This window comes from Megascapheus bottae, chromosome 6, assembly GCF_031878675.1.
Source record: "Megascapheus bottae isolate mThoBot1 chromosome 6, mThoBot2.hap1, whole genome shotgun sequence".
Classification (NCBI taxonomy): Eukaryota; Metazoa; Chordata; class Mammalia; order Rodentia; family Geomyidae; genus Megascapheus; species Megascapheus bottae.
Genome location: NC_143514.1, coordinates 8,631,714 through 8,648,858, shown reverse-complemented (window position 1 = coordinate 8,648,858; position 17,145 = coordinate 8,631,714). Strand labels below are relative to the sequence as shown.

Here is a 17,145-nt window from a genome sequence, read left to right as displayed (position 1 = left end):
GTATGTTTTGGTCTGGTTTATAGGGCCTGACAGCAAAACTGTCTGTTGTTCAGAATATATAAGTGTAAACATTTTCATTGCAAAGAAACCAATCTTTAGGGGCTATGTACTATTGTTCACTGCAATCCAAAGTATCTCCTAATCAAGGTCCATATGTCTTATCAAGGCAAGGAGAGGGCTGTGTGAAGTCCAGGCTACAAATGAGTAAAGCCCAATTCCTTGACTGTTGTTGTACTTTAGGAAACATGATGTAATGCATTAAGCTAGTAAGCCAGTTTCTAAGGAAATATTACCACAATGAAGTTTGATGTCTTGAAAAGTAGTATTCTAATTCTGCCACAAGCCGGATTCCAGCTAGATCACCTCATCCCCAACTCTACTGCTGTTCATGAATGGACTAGAACACTTACATGGCAGACAGAAATGCAGTGCTAAACTTTAAGATAGAGACTACAGATGTTTAAAAAAAACTAGCTTTGCTTTGTATTATAAACAGGTATTATTAAATGATGTCTCTCTTTTCTTTGTTTTGCCCAGTTATGGGGTTTGAATCCTGGGCCTGGGCACTGTCCCTGAGCTTCTTTTGTGCAAGGCAAGCACTCTACCACTTGAGCCACAGCACCACTTCTGGCTTTTTCTGTTACGTGGTACTGAAAAATTGAACCCAGGGCTTCATACATGCTAGGATAACTCCACTACTAAGCCACATTTCTATCCATCTTGTGGTCTTTTAATATGGTTTGTTTGATCTTTACTGAGACTTACTACAGTTATGTTTTTCAGGAAGAGACCCTTTTATAATTGGCTTAAAGTTGCCATAAAAGAAGTTGAGGGATGGTGACAGAGAAAGGTTTTGGCATAAAAGAGGGAGGTGTTATGTTGATGGTTCATGCATGCCTGTAATCCTAGCTATTCAGGAGGGCTGAAATCTGAGGCTCATGGTTTAAAGCCAGCCAAAAGTCCATTAGACTCTCATCTCCAATTAACCACCAGAAAGCCGGAAGTGGAGATGTAGCTCAAGTGGTAGAGTGCCAACCTTGAGCAGAAAGAGCCAAGCAAAAGCATAATGCCATGATTTCAATTTGCCCCTCACACCACCCTCCCCAAAGAGGGAAATCTAAAATCTTTTAAGAGAAAATCAGTTATAGTATTTCCACAAACTTCATGTCCTGAAGGCTTTTCTTGTTCCTGTACATCCACAGTTAAGGCTGAGAGATATGTATACATCCAATCTCCACACACAAAAAAGAATACACTGTTGGGCTCGCTCATGCCTACTGAGAAATACTGTGCCATTTTTTTCATGAAATGATATAAATTATGTGTTAAGATTTTATGGAATCCCAAACATACTAAAATACATCAGCTTCTGTGGAAATACTATTGATAATGGTAAAAAAAAAAGTGTAGGTTTTTCAATTTCTTGTTTTGGACTAAACCACTTTGAGCCAATTAAGATGCATGCTTACATATTTGAAGTTGAGAGCAACTTAGGAATACAAATTAATTAAACATATTCTTCAAGATTTAAGAAATCTTGCATTATATCCTTTTCCCCTCCCCATCCCCATGTCAATGAGAGTTATGAATGGCACTCAGCTGATACCCAGGAAGAGTTGACTCTTTAAATCCTGAGAAGAACTGAGTTCCTACTGCAAAATATTTCTCAGAGGAAGTATACAACTTTTAAAAACTGACACTTCAGCAAAAATTTTATGTCTCAAATGAATTCTTCAACTTTAGGAATGATTTTGACTCAAATACCAAATAAACTAGGCAGTTTTTAAAACTAGAACTTTTAAACAGTATTAGATTATCCATAATATATGGATGTCCTCCTTAGAGATGGCAGCAACATAACCATGAATTATAACAGGTGGAGTAATAATCATTAAAGAGAAAACAAAACATTGTGATCAGATTAAGTTAAGCTTAAGTTTTACATTCCTAGAAAACTCCATTTTTAGTTTTAAGTAAATGCAAATGACTTTTAAAAGATTTTAGACATAAGAATGCAAACCCTGTATCGGGGTGCCAGTGGCTCACACCTGTAATTGCAGCTACTCAGGAGCTTGATATCTGAGGATCACGGTTCAAAGCCAGCCAGGGCATGAAAGTCCATGAGACTCTTACCTCCAATTAGCCACCAGAAGTGGCACTGTTGCTCAAGAGGTAGAGCTGGAGAGCTCAGGGACAGCACCCAGGCCCAGAGTTCAAGCCCCATGACTTCTCTTACGCCCCCCCAAAAATACAAACCCCGTAAACTCAAGCTCATAACTTTGAAATTTCCACAAATAATACACTTTAATGCATGCTCCTGCATGCCACTGTTGATTTTAAGCGTCATAAGAACTTTTATTTTCTAGAATATTACACATTCAATTATCTGGTCTTTTCTAGAAAAATAGAATTGTTTAAAAACTCAGACCAATTTGCCTTTGCAGTTTTATAAATTTTCATAGAATTGTGAAATATCAGAATGCCTAATATAATCAATTTAAATTAATCCATGTAGCCAAAATACTTAATATCTAAAATACCTAGCAAAAAGTTTATCACTGAATAAATGAAACATTCATTGTTTCATTAAATGATATGTTCTTTCTTTATTTGTGTTTTAGGTTGATGGATACAATCACAGAATATTGAAGATTATCTGTAGAGTAGAGTCATCTTCATTTCGTTTCTGTGTAGGAAGAAATACAGCCTAGTTTTAGATCCTACATCTGGTTTGTGGCATTAGCTGTCATGCAATCAGTATGAGATAAGGACTGCTGTTTAAAGGAATAAAACAAGGCTTTCTTTAAAACACTGATATTTTAAATACATTGGTTTAGTGAACAGCTATACCTATCAGTAAAAGTAAAAATGAGCTTAGAAACATGAACCTGCTATGGAAGATGCTCTGATTAATGAGCTTCACTGATAACCTAACATAGACACTGTTTAGGTGGTAGGATTAAAAAACTGTGTTCAGAACTGTTGCAGTATTCAAAGAGTCAAAAATATTTATTTCAAAGTTCATTTCTTTTTAAATGAATTAATTCCCAAAATAGTTTTATAATATAAATAACCTTTACTTAAAAAAAAAAAGCTACTCTTCTTGCAAAAGAACAAGAAAATCACTTACTTTCCTGACCTGCACATTCTGTACCACCAATTGGTCTTCTGCCAAAGATATGGCCAACAATAAATTTAGTGACCAATTTATAACACGGCTTAAAATAAACTCCTGCTTTACATTACTTTGTTTTGTTGTTAAATAAATTTACCAGTCTGGTGCCTGTGGCTCATGCCTGTAATCCTAGGAGGGACTGAGATCTGAGGATCGCAGTTCAAAGCCAACTCCAAGTGGGAGAGTCCAAGAGACTCTTCTCGCCAATTAACCAGTTAAAAAGCTAAAGGTGGAGTTGTGGCTCAGGTGACAGAGTGACAGTCTTGAGTGAAAAAGCCAAGGGCCCTGTGTTCCAGCCCCAGTACCAGCACAAATATACCAAAATTACCTGATATAAGTCAATCAATCTCATTTAGTTGAATGAAGTATCAAGTTCATGTTTATAAGCAGTGTAGAACTTCTCAGGCTCTGACTGCATTAGAAAAATCCAATTAGATTAAAGGTCTTGATTATATTCAGCTACCCTTCTGTCACCTCCAAAAGGAAACAGGAACTCAAACATTCTCTTTCAAACTAAGAAACTACATGGATTCAGTCTTTTGGTTGGGTTCAATTAAGTTCAAGTATTACTCACTAGATAAACTAAATATTCCCCTTAAGTAAGAACAATCATTTAAAGTCAAGTATTTGAATGAAATAAATAAAGGCAATAATAGCTAAATATATAATTCTAGTATTTATACTGTTAAAATCAAAGTAAAAGTATAGAAACATATACAGGATATAAGCAGTCATTTATCATCATGTTAGACAATAATTTTGACAATCAGAATACTTGAATTATTCTATTTCTTTCCTGCTCTTTCTTTTTTCCAGAAAGACAAGAAAATCTAAAGCACTCAAAATGCTGACTAAGCAATCTGGAGTAGAAACTGAATAAAACATAAAAACCAATTCTTCTGTTGTCTGGTTTCACCACCAAGAGACCTATTTTAGGGGCATGACGAGTGCAAACTGCATGGAACCAGTGCCAAGGCCAGTTATCAACTCAAGGAAAATGCTACAAGTATGTTTTCCATAGAAAAAGTGCCCGGGAAGATGAGACAGCAGTGGTAAAGCATCTTCCTTAACGATTCCTCCTATTTACACCTACCAATATGCACGTTGAGAAGAAATTCATCCCTTAAGATCCATCATCTCTCTCTTAAAATTCAAAAACAGTAATTTGAGAAAATGCTAGGAATAGAAAGGAGACAAATCCTAAAATGTACAAAGCATTCTCCATGACGAAACGAATGAAATATCCTCATGGGAACAAAATGTATTCCATCATCAATAGATGATAGCAGATCTAAAATGAAAACCAGATTTTCTAACATTTTTTAATTGTCTAGAAAAAAGAACATGGCAATAATTTGAGAAGGACACCTTCGATGGCGCTGACATTAGTGATGTTTGTAGACTGAAAACTAGCTCCTATCCTTTTCAGCAGAATCTCTGGATACACCAAGTGTGTACCAATGTACCATAGTCAACTTTCTACAGAGAAAAACATCACTATAGGCTAGGAGATTCCTGTGAAGATTCGCCATTAGATTTTCATTTAAACTTTTATTTAAGCCTCTCAATGTTTAATACACACTTCTAGTGCAGAAGGAAAGAAATCTTGGAAATGGAAACTAAATTTGAAGTCTCTCTTTTCTAAAGGTTAAAAAAAGACAACAAAACCCCGAATAACAATTCTAATTAATAGAGAAGCACAATAACATGCCAAGAATTCATCCTATTAGTAGATATAGCTGAGTAGTAATGAAGACTGCTTATCTAAGCAAGGTGTTTGACAAAGCACACCTTCAGTCAAGTTTTCCATTCTGAAGACTACTTGTGGCTTTCTCTTGTCTGATGAGAGAGATGACTTTGATGCACCCTTTTGAAATTTTGATCATCCACATGACATTCATCACATCCAAAACAAAACAACTAGAGATCCAGGAACACTGGACAAAGAAGCCAAGTCTTTTGTAGGGTTCTGTTCCACACACAGAGTATATGAAGATATAAAGTGGAGGGATCGCGACAATCCGCACGATGAAGAACACCACGGTCATGAGTATCCCATTGAGGACGTTTGCCTTGGAAAACTTCGGATACTTCAGGGCTTCAAAGAACCACCTGAAAAGAGAATGAATGAAACATCACTTCCATTGTGATTGTACACAAGTCAGAGAACATCTCTTTCCAGTTTATATATGGGAATCATCCACTCAGAAGGCTGAGATCTGAGGATCACAGGTCAAAGCCAGCCTGGTTAGGAGATTCATCTCCAGTTAACCAGCAAAAAGCTAGACACAGAGTTAAGGCGTAAATGGCAGAGTGCCAGCCTTGAGCACAAACAAAGGCCAAGGAACAGCTCTCAGGCCATGAATTCATGTCCCAGTACCAACATGTACACACATATGTGTACACACACACACATATACACACAATAGATACATAGATTTGAGATCTCTAATTATAAAAATATCAATCTTGAGATGTTCTAAACATCCAAAACCTTTTATTAAGCACCAACATAATGCCACAGATGGAAAACTCCTTATCTGACTTCCCCTGACAGGTCACAATCAAAATTCCATAGACTCTGTGAATAAAGTATGTACAAATGAATTTCCTATTTAGACTTCATATGTATCCTCTTTGTCTTATTACACAATATGTAAACATTCCAAAATCCTTTAAAAATTTTTTGAAATCTGAAATACCTCTGGCCCTGAGCATTCCAGATTAAGGGATAGTTAACCAGCACATGGCTTGTGGGTATTCTGTTGGCATAGTGGTGATTAGGAGGCAGATAAGACCGCCCAGGAAAGAGGAGATGAGCAAGAGCACTAACAATACAAATGGAGATGTGGTAGGTTTGACTGTAACATGAATGATATGAGCAAGTAGAGAGTATTAAGCAGCATTTTTATCTCTGGGCCTGGGCACTGTCCTTGAGCTTTCTCAAGTCTAGCACAATACCACTTGAGCGACAGCACCACTTCCAGCTTTTTCTGTGTAGGTGGTACTAAAGAATTGAACTCAGGGCTTCGTGCATACTAGGCAAGCACTCTACCACTAGGGCATACTCCTGGCCCAAGCATGCTCTTCTTATAGAGAACACAACTGAATACAGGGATATTAAACTATGTGCCCTGTCCAAGTAGTAATAGCAAGGAAGGGATAAAGCTGACTTAAAACTTGATTCCAAAACTCATGCACAGTGCATTACATCAGGATCAACAAGACCCAACAGGGAAACACTGACCCAGGCAAAAGTATCACTCAGCAATGCTTAAGGAACCATCTCTTATGAAAAGGGACAGAAAGAGGATGGTCAGGAAAATACAAAGAGGACTAGATGACTGTAGGATTCATCAGGAAAGTCAATAAACTTTGGCCAGGGTCAATACAACCAAGTCCACAGATGCAGCAGGCAGGCACCCAAGAGAGTTCACTGGATTTTGTAACTGGAAGCCACTGATATCTTTAATTTAAAAAAAAAAAAGTTCTAGCAAAATGGCAGAGGCAGAAACCTAACTGCAGTGTGTTGGGGACCGACTGTGGGGTCAGTGACCATGACTGTGGGGGTCAGTGACCTTGAACCCGCACAATTGAGTACACAAGGAAGTAAGCTCTTATGATTTGGGGCTGTGTCAATAGCTTCTCATTTAACCGGTTTTGGACTTGATAGCTTCTCATTTAACCTATTTGGGACTTGATCGCTTCTCATTCAACCTATTTGAGACTTGATACTGTTTGTATGAATGTAGCCTCTGGCAGTTCCCTATTTTAAAGAAGTGTATTTAAGGTCAGAACTGGAAATAAACTGGGCTACAGTCTTGGGCTACAGGCTTCTTAAGCTGTGGCTCCTGATTTGGGCTGTAGCCCTCCCGAACCCCATCTATTTGTCTCTCTTCTATTTCTTCCTAGTCCCTGCCCCCTATTTCAGGAATCCCAATCTGCGAACCCTGGTTCGCTGCCCGCTGGCCCCGGCAGCAGTGGATTCCCCACATAAAAGAGATAACAGAGTAGAGTAATCAAGGGTAAACCATGTGTTTGCAAGGTTTCTTAGGCTGTGGTTTAGGGAATATAAACTAGGTTTGCCATTTACTGAACATGTACTGAGTGGTGAGCACTGTATCTGGTGCTTTATAAACATAATCCCATGGAATCTTCTCCACAGGCCGGGAGAAGGGGTGGGAAGCTGGGTTATCATCCCTACTTTGTAAGCAAGAACACAGGCTTAAGGAAGTGTCTTCCTTTCATATAAACAATGACAAAGGGAAAGCCTGATTTGAATAAAGGTCTTTTAGGTCAAAAACCTCACACTGTCCCCTGTGTTTCCTCTTTACCCTTAAAGCTTGCAAAAGCTTACCTTGGCCTCAAGCCCAAGGAAAGGATTATCTTCTTGAAGAAATAAGATTAAAATATATGAAACACTGGCAATTGAAACAAGATTATGCAATACTTGAAGAAGCAAAGATTGTGAAACAAATCTGCAATTCCCTGTTTCCTGATGGGGTGGAAAGATCAACCCTCTCACCATCCCACTGCTTAAAAAAAGACTAAGGAGCACTCTTATGTCAGCAACGTAAACTGCACACATGACTTATGAGCCCTCAGATAATTTTGTTCCAGAGTGTAATGCACAAAGGATGTTGAGAGTTATGTTAGCACCCTAAATATCTCCCTTCGTTGTGCCTTGAGATTGCAGCTATCCTTGAAATCGTTCACAAGGCTTCATGCGGGGTGTAGGTGCTCTCACTCCAATGTTTGCTTGAGACTCATACTGCTGAGTTACCCCTGTATAAAATCACACAAGACTTGAATGATAGGTAAAATTCATTCACAGATTTGGGAAAATGAAAACAGAAGGAGGTTGGGAATGTGGCTTCATGGTAGAGTGTTTGCTTGGGATGATGCCCACATAAACAGAAAACATCCGAAGTGCTGTGGCTCAAGTGGCAAAGCACTAGCTTTGAGCAAAAGAAGCTCAGGGAGAGCACCTTAGCCCTGAGTTCAAGCTCCAAAACCAGCACAAAGGAAACGAAAAAGGTTTCATACTGCCAGATGTTCACACCTGTAATTCTGGCTGAATTTCAAGAGGCTGAGCTCTGAGGATTGAAGCTCCAAGCCAGGCTCGGCTGGAAAGTCCATGAGACTCTTATTTCAAATTAACTACCAGAAAACTGGAAGTGGTGCTGTGGCTTAAAGCAGTAGATAGAACATTAGCCTTGAGCCGAAAAAGTTCAGGGACAGCACCCAGGTGCTGGGTCTTCTACCTCTAGGTGATTCCTGTAGTATCTATTCATGAGAAAAGCATTAAACACACTCAGATTGCAGGATGTACTAGCAGAAAGCTGGCTACTACTCCTAGACCAGGAGTCAAGGTCAAGAAAACCAAGGACAGAATAAAAAACTGTTACAGAACATGAGAGTCCGGGAAGACAAGGCCCCAGACTGCAGAGGGAAAGCAGATGGATATGCCCGATTTTATCCTGTAACAGAAGCCACTAAAGAGAAAACCAAGCCAGAGGTTGCTTGATAACAATGTATCAAGTTGGTATTATTTGTGTGGTGTTTTTTGGGGGGGTGGGTTGGGGGAAGGTGGGTCAGTTATGGGACTTGAACTCTGGGCCTGGGTGCTGTCCCTGAGCTCCGTTTAGCTCAAGGCTATGCCCTCCCTTAAGCCACAGAGACACTTCCAGTTTTCTGGTGATTAACTGGAGATAAGAGTCTCCTGGACTCAGTTCCTGGGGTTGGCTTTGAACAGCGATCTTCAGATCCTCAGATCTCAGCCTCTTGTGTAGCTAGGATTAAAGGCTTGAGCCACAGTATCTGGCTGTATTCTTAGTTTTTTTGTTGTTGGGTTTTTTTTGTTTTTGTTTTTTTTGCCAGTCCTGGGCTTGAGCTCAGGGCATGAGCACTGTCCTTAGGCTTTCTCAACATCAGCGCTCTACCACTTGAGCCACAACACTACTTCTGGCTTTTTTCTATGTATGTGAGACTGAGTAATCAAACCTGGGTCTTCGTGCAGGCTACGCAAGCACTCTACCACTAGGCCAAACTCCTGGTCCCTGTATTTTTAGTTTTAAGAATGGTCTATGGTAAGATAAAAGAGGAATCTAGGTGAAAGATAAACTGGAGTTCTGAGCAATCTTTGCAACTTTTCTGCAAATCTAAAAGGAAAACAAGGGTCAAAAATGACTTGTATATTATTTAAAATAGAAAAACAAAAGTGAAATCAACAAATCAATAAGTGGATGGATAAAAATAAGGGCACATAAATAGGTGGATATGCTCAATTATTAAAAATCTTCACACTTTCCAAAGAAATCTACCTGTTCAATGTAATTCTTATCCAATCCTTAATGGCACATTCATTGGTCACTTGTGACTTATGAATGTAAACCTAGCTACTTGAAAGACAGATAAGAGGGGGACTGCAGTCAAAGGTTAGCCTAGGCAGAAAAGTTTTTGAGACACCCCCACCCCCAAACCTTTATCTAAGCACAGAGGGACATTCCTGTCATCAGGAGCTTTATGGGAGGCTGAAATGGGAATGATCACACACAGTTCCAGTCTAGAAAAGGCAGAAAAACCCACAAAAACCGCATCTCTACAGAGAAGCTAAATGTGTACATGCATTTATGACCCTAGAAATGGAGAACCCAAAGGAATCCTAGCTATTCAGGAAGATGAGTTGAGGCAGGAAAGCCTCTACAATGAACTACTGAAAAATTAGAAGTAGAGCTGTGGCTCAAGTGGTAGAGTGCAAACTTTGAGCAAAAAAGCTCAGGGGCAGTGCCCTGGCCTGGAGTTTAAGCTCTACAAATTGCAACAATAGCAACAACAAAAAAGAAAGTAAACAAAAAAGAAAATACACAAATGATCAATGAGTATATAAAAAGAGGCTCAACGTCATGAATCCCCAAAATACAAACAGATCCATCTTTAGGATGTTATGCTGAGTTCAGTAAGTCAGTCACAAAGGAACAAACATTGTTTGACTATTCATGGACAGTTTCTAAAGTATTCTTTGGGCAGGAGAAATAAGAATTAAGTAGATACAGTCTCCATTCAGCAAGGCAAAGTTTTAGCTTCCTTTCTGTTGTACAATAATGTGGAACTATACTCTTCAAAATGGTTGAAATGGCTTAAAATCCTCTGGTGATGGTTTATTAACATGTATCTTTAGTTACATATAGGGTATATATTTGAGATTAAAAATAGTAGTGTTCAAAATGGAAAAGATTCTCAAATGAGCTAAGATAATGTCAGTATCAAACCTGGAGACAGTAAGAAATGAATAGTGTCAGGAATAAGAACTGGATCTGAGAAGAGTTGGGCTAGGGCTCGCCTTTTTTCTGCACAAATCATTGCAGTGAACTGTAAAATTCAGTGTGTCGCTTCATTGTGGAGGGTGACCTACCACCCCCACTGACCAGTGGGAAGAGCTCAAATATACTCCTTGAGCCTTTTCAAGGCTTGTTTTCCACATCCATACTGCCATGAAAGCACTGCATTCATATCACAAGGTCTCGTGTTTGATACTGTGGCTCCAGAATCGAGGGAGAAGGAAGAGGCTATTCCCAACTAAAAAAGTAAACAGCAAACTTTAAAATAACTGATCAATTGATCAGAATAACTTACCGCTGATTCACAAAAGGGCTGGAAAGTTCTGCAAGTAGGCGAAAATTGGCAATGAACGCCAGCATTCCTTGGGTCTGTTATAGCAAATGTAAAACATGGGTGTCAGGGCCAACCTTCATACTAAAATGTTCACATATTTTATTAATAATTAAATCTCCCAGACATACTGTAATAACATAGACTAAGACATGTCATACCTCTTACTGTTAAAGCAATTTTCTTCTTCTTTATGAGATGTTAGCAATGTGATAAACATTCTAAAGCATTTTATAAAGACACACTTATAGGGCCGGGAGTTTGGCCTAGTGGTAGAGTGCTTGCCTACCATGCATGAAGACCCAGGTTCGATTCCTCGGTACCACATACATAAAGCCAGAAGTGGTGCTAAGGCTCAAGTGGTAGAGCTCTAGCCTTGAGAAAACCCAAGGACAATGCTCAGACCCTGATCTCAAGCCCTGGAATGGCCAAAAAAAAAAAAAAGACACACTTACTAGAAGTGGTGTTGTGGCTGCTCAAGTGGCAGAGATCACAGGCTGGGAATGTGGCTTTGTGGTGGAGTGCTTGCCTCGCATGCATGAAACCTGGGGTTCAATTTCTCAGTGCCACAAAAAACAAAAAAAGCCAGAAGTGGCACTGTGGCTCAGGTGGTAAAGTGCTAGCTCGAATAAAAAGAGACTCAAGGACAGTGCTCAGGCTCTGAGTTCAAGCCCCAGCACTTGAACAAAACAAAACAAAACAAAAAATCAAGTGGTAGAACACTACCCTTGAGCACAAAGAGGTGGCTTAAGGACAGTGGACAGCCCAGTTCAAGCCCCAGCACTGCCGCCCCCCCCCAAAAAAAATAAACAGCTGGTGCCAGGGGTCATGCCTGTAAAATCCTATCTGCTCAGGAGGCTGAGATCTGAGGATCAAGATTCAAAGCCAGTCCGGGCACAAAAGGACCTGAGACTCTCATCCCCAATAAACCTCTAGAAAATGGGAGTGGAGCTTGGCTCAAGGGTAGGGTGGTAGACTTGAGCTGAAGAGCTCAGGGAGTGTGCCCAGGCTGAGTTCAAGCCCCATGACCCACAAAAAAATAAAAACAACAAAAAAATAAAAGTCATGCTGGGTGCCTGTAGCACTAATCAGGAGGCTGAGACCTGAGAATCACAATTAAAATTTCCCCAGGTAAGGAGCAAAAGGGAAATCTGTAAGACCTTTGACTCCAAAAAAGCTGGAAGTGGAGCTGTGGCTGAAGAGGTAGAGTACAAGCCTTCAGCAGAAAAGCTGAGTTCTCAAGCCCCAGGCAATAAGTAAATAAACAAACAATGGATGAATGAATACCTGAATGAGTGAGTAAAGAGATTTATGGTACCCAGGTCTATAATCCTCCCTATTCTAAATGGTCCCAGGCCTGCCCTAGGCAAAAACATTAAGACATTAAAGCAGAGACAGGATCCCTTTCACTTACCTCCTCCCATATCAGAAAAAAGAGCCTGCCATTGTTTTCCTTGGTTCTTATAGTGGCTTTCCCCAGAGGTGAACACTGAATGGCAGGTAAAAAACATACTTTTTTTTTTTTTTGCCAGTCCTGGGGCTTGAACTCAGGGCCTGAGCACTGCTCTTGGGTTTTCTCAAAGATAGAGCTCTACCACTTGAGCCACAGCACTACTTCTTTTTCTTGCTGTGTGGTACTGAGGAATTGAAACTGGGTTTTCATGCATGCTAGGCAAGCACTCTACCACTAGGCTAAACTCTCAGTCACAGGATTTTTTTTTTTTAGACCTATCTATATTGACAAGAAGTATTTAGATCTAAATTACTCTGTTGGAGAATTTTTAAACTTTAGCAAATTTAGCAGAGGTACAGAAATAGTGATCAAGATATTACATAATCTAGAAATAACCTATAACTTAGATGCAAAGAATCTTGCTATTCAGTCCTTCCTTCAATGTGACATATATTTCAAATCTACTTCTAATCATCACTGTAAGTTTTATTTAGTGTCCATGTCAAAAATCATGACAGAATTCTCAAGTCAAAGTACTTCTCAAATATGAACCCTTATATACTACAGTAGAAAATTTTATAGGCTAGGAATGTGGCTTAGTGGCAGGGTGTTTACCTATCATGCATAAAGCCTGGGTTGGATTCCTGTACCACATAAACAGAAAAAAGACAGAAGTAACGGAGCCATGGCTCACGCCTGTAATTCTAACTACTCAGGAGGCTGAGATCTGAGGACCAGGGTTTAGAGCCAGACCAGGCAGGAAAATCCATAAGACTCATCTCCAACTGACTACCAAAAAAACCAAAAGTGACTGAAGTGGCATAGTGCTAGCCTTCTGAGACAGACAAAAAAAAAAACCCAGGGATAGCACCCTGGCCCAGAGTTCAAACCCCAGAAACAGCATCCCCCCACCCACATTTTCAGAACAGCAGAGAGTAATAATGATAATTTTTATAGTGAACAACAAAATCCCGGAGTTAGAATCCACTGCACTGTAGAGAAAATTTCATATTGAATGAGGAAATACAGGTTCTACAAATACCACAGAATCTCTATAACATTCTTCATTCCATCTATTTTTATTCTATTTTTCTGCTATGAATAGAATCACTTTAGATAAATTTATTTCAGACTAAAATAACAGAACAGAGGAAGATATATCAAACAACCACTAATTTCTTTTTGCAAAGCTCCAGCATGCATTTGATTTTTTTTAAGGCATAAAAATCCAAAGAATAACTAGTATTCATCTCACATAATTGAACATTCAACTTGCCAATTCAGGCACCATTTGCCAAGCCTGTGATTTTAGCAGCAAAACAGAACAGCGGTTTATAATACCCACACTCAAAAATGCACATAAAGTGCTCCGTTATCTTTCATTACAAGTTTGTATAATTCTTTCATAGCCCACTGGTTATTTGTGACTCACATTTGGGGATTACACTTCTAAATTCTAGCAAGATGTTGAACTCAGGATTGTTTATCAGTTTGCATGTCTTCTAAGAACAAATATCCAGGAAACAAAATACTCATATACAAAATATCTAAGACCTGTAAGCAGTATACACCTATAAAACCATGTACAATTGATTAAAATTTTTTTAAAGGAAGGTGAAGGGAAAGAGTAGAAATCACACACACACACATTCCTATTGTTTTGGAAACATAAAGCCAACTTGGATCTCTTACATAAGCACTTACACATTTTAAAAAGTTTTTAAACACATACATACACACATACATACACACACACACAAATTATTTAGATTTTTGTTTGAATGGATGTTTTGATACATCTAATTCTTGCAGAATTGATGGCCAAATCTGCTTTTGATTCACTAACAATTCCCATGTGTGTCAATAAAAACAAAAACAGAAGCTTAACACTCATTTTGAGCTTTAAAAATCCTCCAAATACTCATAAATACCCTGTAAATTTTAGACACAGAATTTAATATGCGTTAGTGCCTGAGAGTTGTTTCAAGAGTTCGCTTAACCTCTGTGTTAAGCAGATGCCATGGGGCAGGCCTATAGTCCTAACTATTTGAGAAACTGAATCAGAAAGATAACTTGAGCCCAGTAGTTAGGGGTCAGCCTGGGCAGTATAGAAAAATCCTACCTCTTGGAAAAAGAAACAATAACAACAATAGCAACAAAAACCCTGCAAAACTCAGTTGTGAAATTCTATTGAGAAGATCTCTGAGCAAGATTCTCTCAGTGAGTAAGCCTACTTAATTTTATTTACAAAAGAATCTACATAGGATTAAACAGAAACCACGTGGACTTTAGACCTCAACAATCAAGATATATATAAACACATATAGGCTATATCTACTATATATATGCACATGTATGTATATGTATATGTACATATGCACATATATTCACATACAAGATCAGACTACTCAAGTATGGTATACACAAGAGTGAAAGTCAATGGTGAAACCTCTTTGAACAATTCATAGTTTGACATAAGGAAACTGAAGCATGTCATGACCAGGGTGGACTGGGGGTAATGTGAAGGGGTGCTGAGGAATGGAAAGAGAAATAGAGGGTGAATAGTCCCAAGACTCAAGGTATGGATGTGACAATGGAACTAGAAAACAAGATTAGTGGAAAAAGGGAATGTGGGAGGAAGTGAAGATGATGGAAAGCATGGCTTTGGTGAAGATGCACTGTACTCAAATTGTTATGTTGAATTGAAATCCCCTTTTACAATTACTTAAATTAAAAACAACAACAACAACAAAAACAAAACAAAAAACAACAACAAAAAAAAAAAAAAAAACAGGAGAAGGGGCTGGGAGCGGTGGCTCTCGCCTGTAATCCTAGTTACTCAGGAAGCTGAGATTTGAGGATCAAGGTTCAAAGTCAGCCCAGGCACAAAAGGACCTGGATTCTTATCTCCAATTAATCTTTAGAAAACAGGAAATAGGGCTTGGCTCCAGGAGTAGGTGGATAGCCTTGAGCTGAAGACCTCAGGGACAGTGCCCAGGCCCAGAGTTCAAGTCCCATGACCCACACACACACAAAAAAAAGATAAAAAGTTTATTATGAATGCATGTTAAATTAAATCCCCTTTGTGTAATCAGCTGAAGATAATAATAAAATAAATCATTCAGCTTATCTAGATAAATAGGAATTTGTACTTATCCCTGGCTATTAAATGAAACATGTATCTAGAAAGACAAATATCTACAGCTGCTATACACCCAATGTTTTTGAATAGAAACTTGGAGCTAAAGGAGAGGCTCAGGTGGCAGAGCACCAGCCAGTGAGCAAAAGCTTCAGATATCAAGTTTGAGTCTTGGTCTCTGACAAAAAAAAAAAAAAATACATAAATATATAAATAAATAAAAATAATAGAACCAAGACATGAGAAAGGGTATCAATGTATGTGAAGTAATGTACCTTCTCTCTGGTGAAAATAATGTAACCCTTCTATTAATTACAATAAAAATGTATGAAAAAAATAATAGAAACTCAAAGAGTTAGGGTCCTTCCTGTCTCAGTTTGTGAATACATACAGACATGCTAATAGAAACAGAACACGTGAAGTTTTTTAGTTAATAAACAAAATAGCACATCACAAGCGTGGTCCTGAATGCATTCGTGGATGGTCTGTATAAACTGACACTTGTGCGCTTTAATTACATTCACCCAGTCTGGTTTGCTAGTTACACCACAGTAAATCCCAGCACTCACCATTACTATGTAGTATGCATACAGTGCTGTACAATGGTGAATTACAAAAAATTTGTCACCAATCACTTTCCAATTGAAAAGGATAATCAACAAGTCTGTAAGGAAGAAAAAGAAGTAAGAGGTTACAAGGGAAGAAAGCACCATGGGGTCAACATGTGTATTTAACAGGATCTCTGGACTTCCTACTGAGGCCACAGAACTTCCTTCTCACAGCACCCACTCCAGTACCCCATATTCTCAGAAGGGATCCACTTCTGTGCCCTTTGAACCTGCCTCCCCTCTCTATGTTGCAGCCAAACTGTGAGCATCTTTATTCCCTCAGAATTCTAGCAGAGCCCAGGAATATAGGTTGTAATCAATCTAATATCTGTTGAAAGTATAAATGGATTAATTTGTTCCCAAGGGTAAATAAACTCATCTCCAATTAACCACCAGAAAACTGGAAGTGGTACTGTGGCTCAGCATGGCAGAGAGGTAGCCTTAGCTGAAGAGCTCAGAAACAGTGCCCCCGCCCAGATTCAAGCTCCAATCCACACCACCAAAAATAAATAAATGACAGAGAAAAGAGTTCAAATTATCTAGTTCTCTTTAAAACCTTCTCAGTCTAAATACTATGCTTCAGAAAACAGAACCTGCTCAAAATGTTAACACTAATGCTTTGTTTATCAAATGGTTAAGGCTGAAATGTACACAGTGGAAATAAATGGCTATCATAGAATGGAGACTCAGGCAGGAATCAGGTTTTATCAAGTCAGAGCTTACAGACTATTGGATTTTTATAGGATTAACCTTTAAAAAAAAATACTAATAGGAACTGAGAGTTTGGCCTAGTGGTAGAGTGCTTGCCTAGCATGCATGAAGAACCAGGTTCAATTCCTTAGTACCACATATATAGACAATAGCTGGAAATGGTATGTGGCTCAAGTGGTAGAGCTCTATCTAGCCTTGAGGAAACTCAAGGCCTGACAGTGCTCAGGCCCCGAGTTCAAGGCCCAGGACTGGAAAAAAATACTAATACAAGCATGAATGTTCAGAAAGGGAAATCAAAACTACAACTTTTAAGAGAAATTGAATACTGTAATGGGGAAGATCAAGAAGAGAAATATAATCAGTAACTTACTACCTAATATCTTTCTCT

The 17,145-nt window shown here is 38.8% G+C and overlaps 1 protein-coding gene across 10 annotated transcripts in view; it reads right to left on the bottom strand.

Annotated features, from left to right (window-relative positions):
- Positions 1-464: 464 nt before the first annotated feature.
- Tlcd4 (TLC domain containing 4) overlaps positions 465-17,145 on the bottom strand; it is a 75,900-nt gene continuing 59,219 nt past the window's right edge. For 8 of the 10 annotated variants that reach the window (XM_090334238.1, XM_090334236.1, XM_090334234.1 and 5 more), the window contains 4 exons: positions 16,008-16,102; positions 10,811-10,884; positions 4,967-5,287; positions 465-3,587 (listed from right to left, as the gene is read on the bottom strand). In XM_090334238.1, the coding sequence (XP_090190364.1) occupies positions 4,969-5,287; positions 10,811-10,884; positions 16,008-16,102 (488 nt within the window). In that variant the 3' untranslated portion in view covers positions 465-3,587; positions 4,967-4,968. Of the gene's footprint in view, positions 3,588-4,266; positions 5,288-10,810; positions 10,885-16,007; positions 16,103-17,145 lie in introns of those variants that run through there. The other 2 variants (XR_016535906.1, XM_090334242.1) reach the window with 2 other exon arrangements.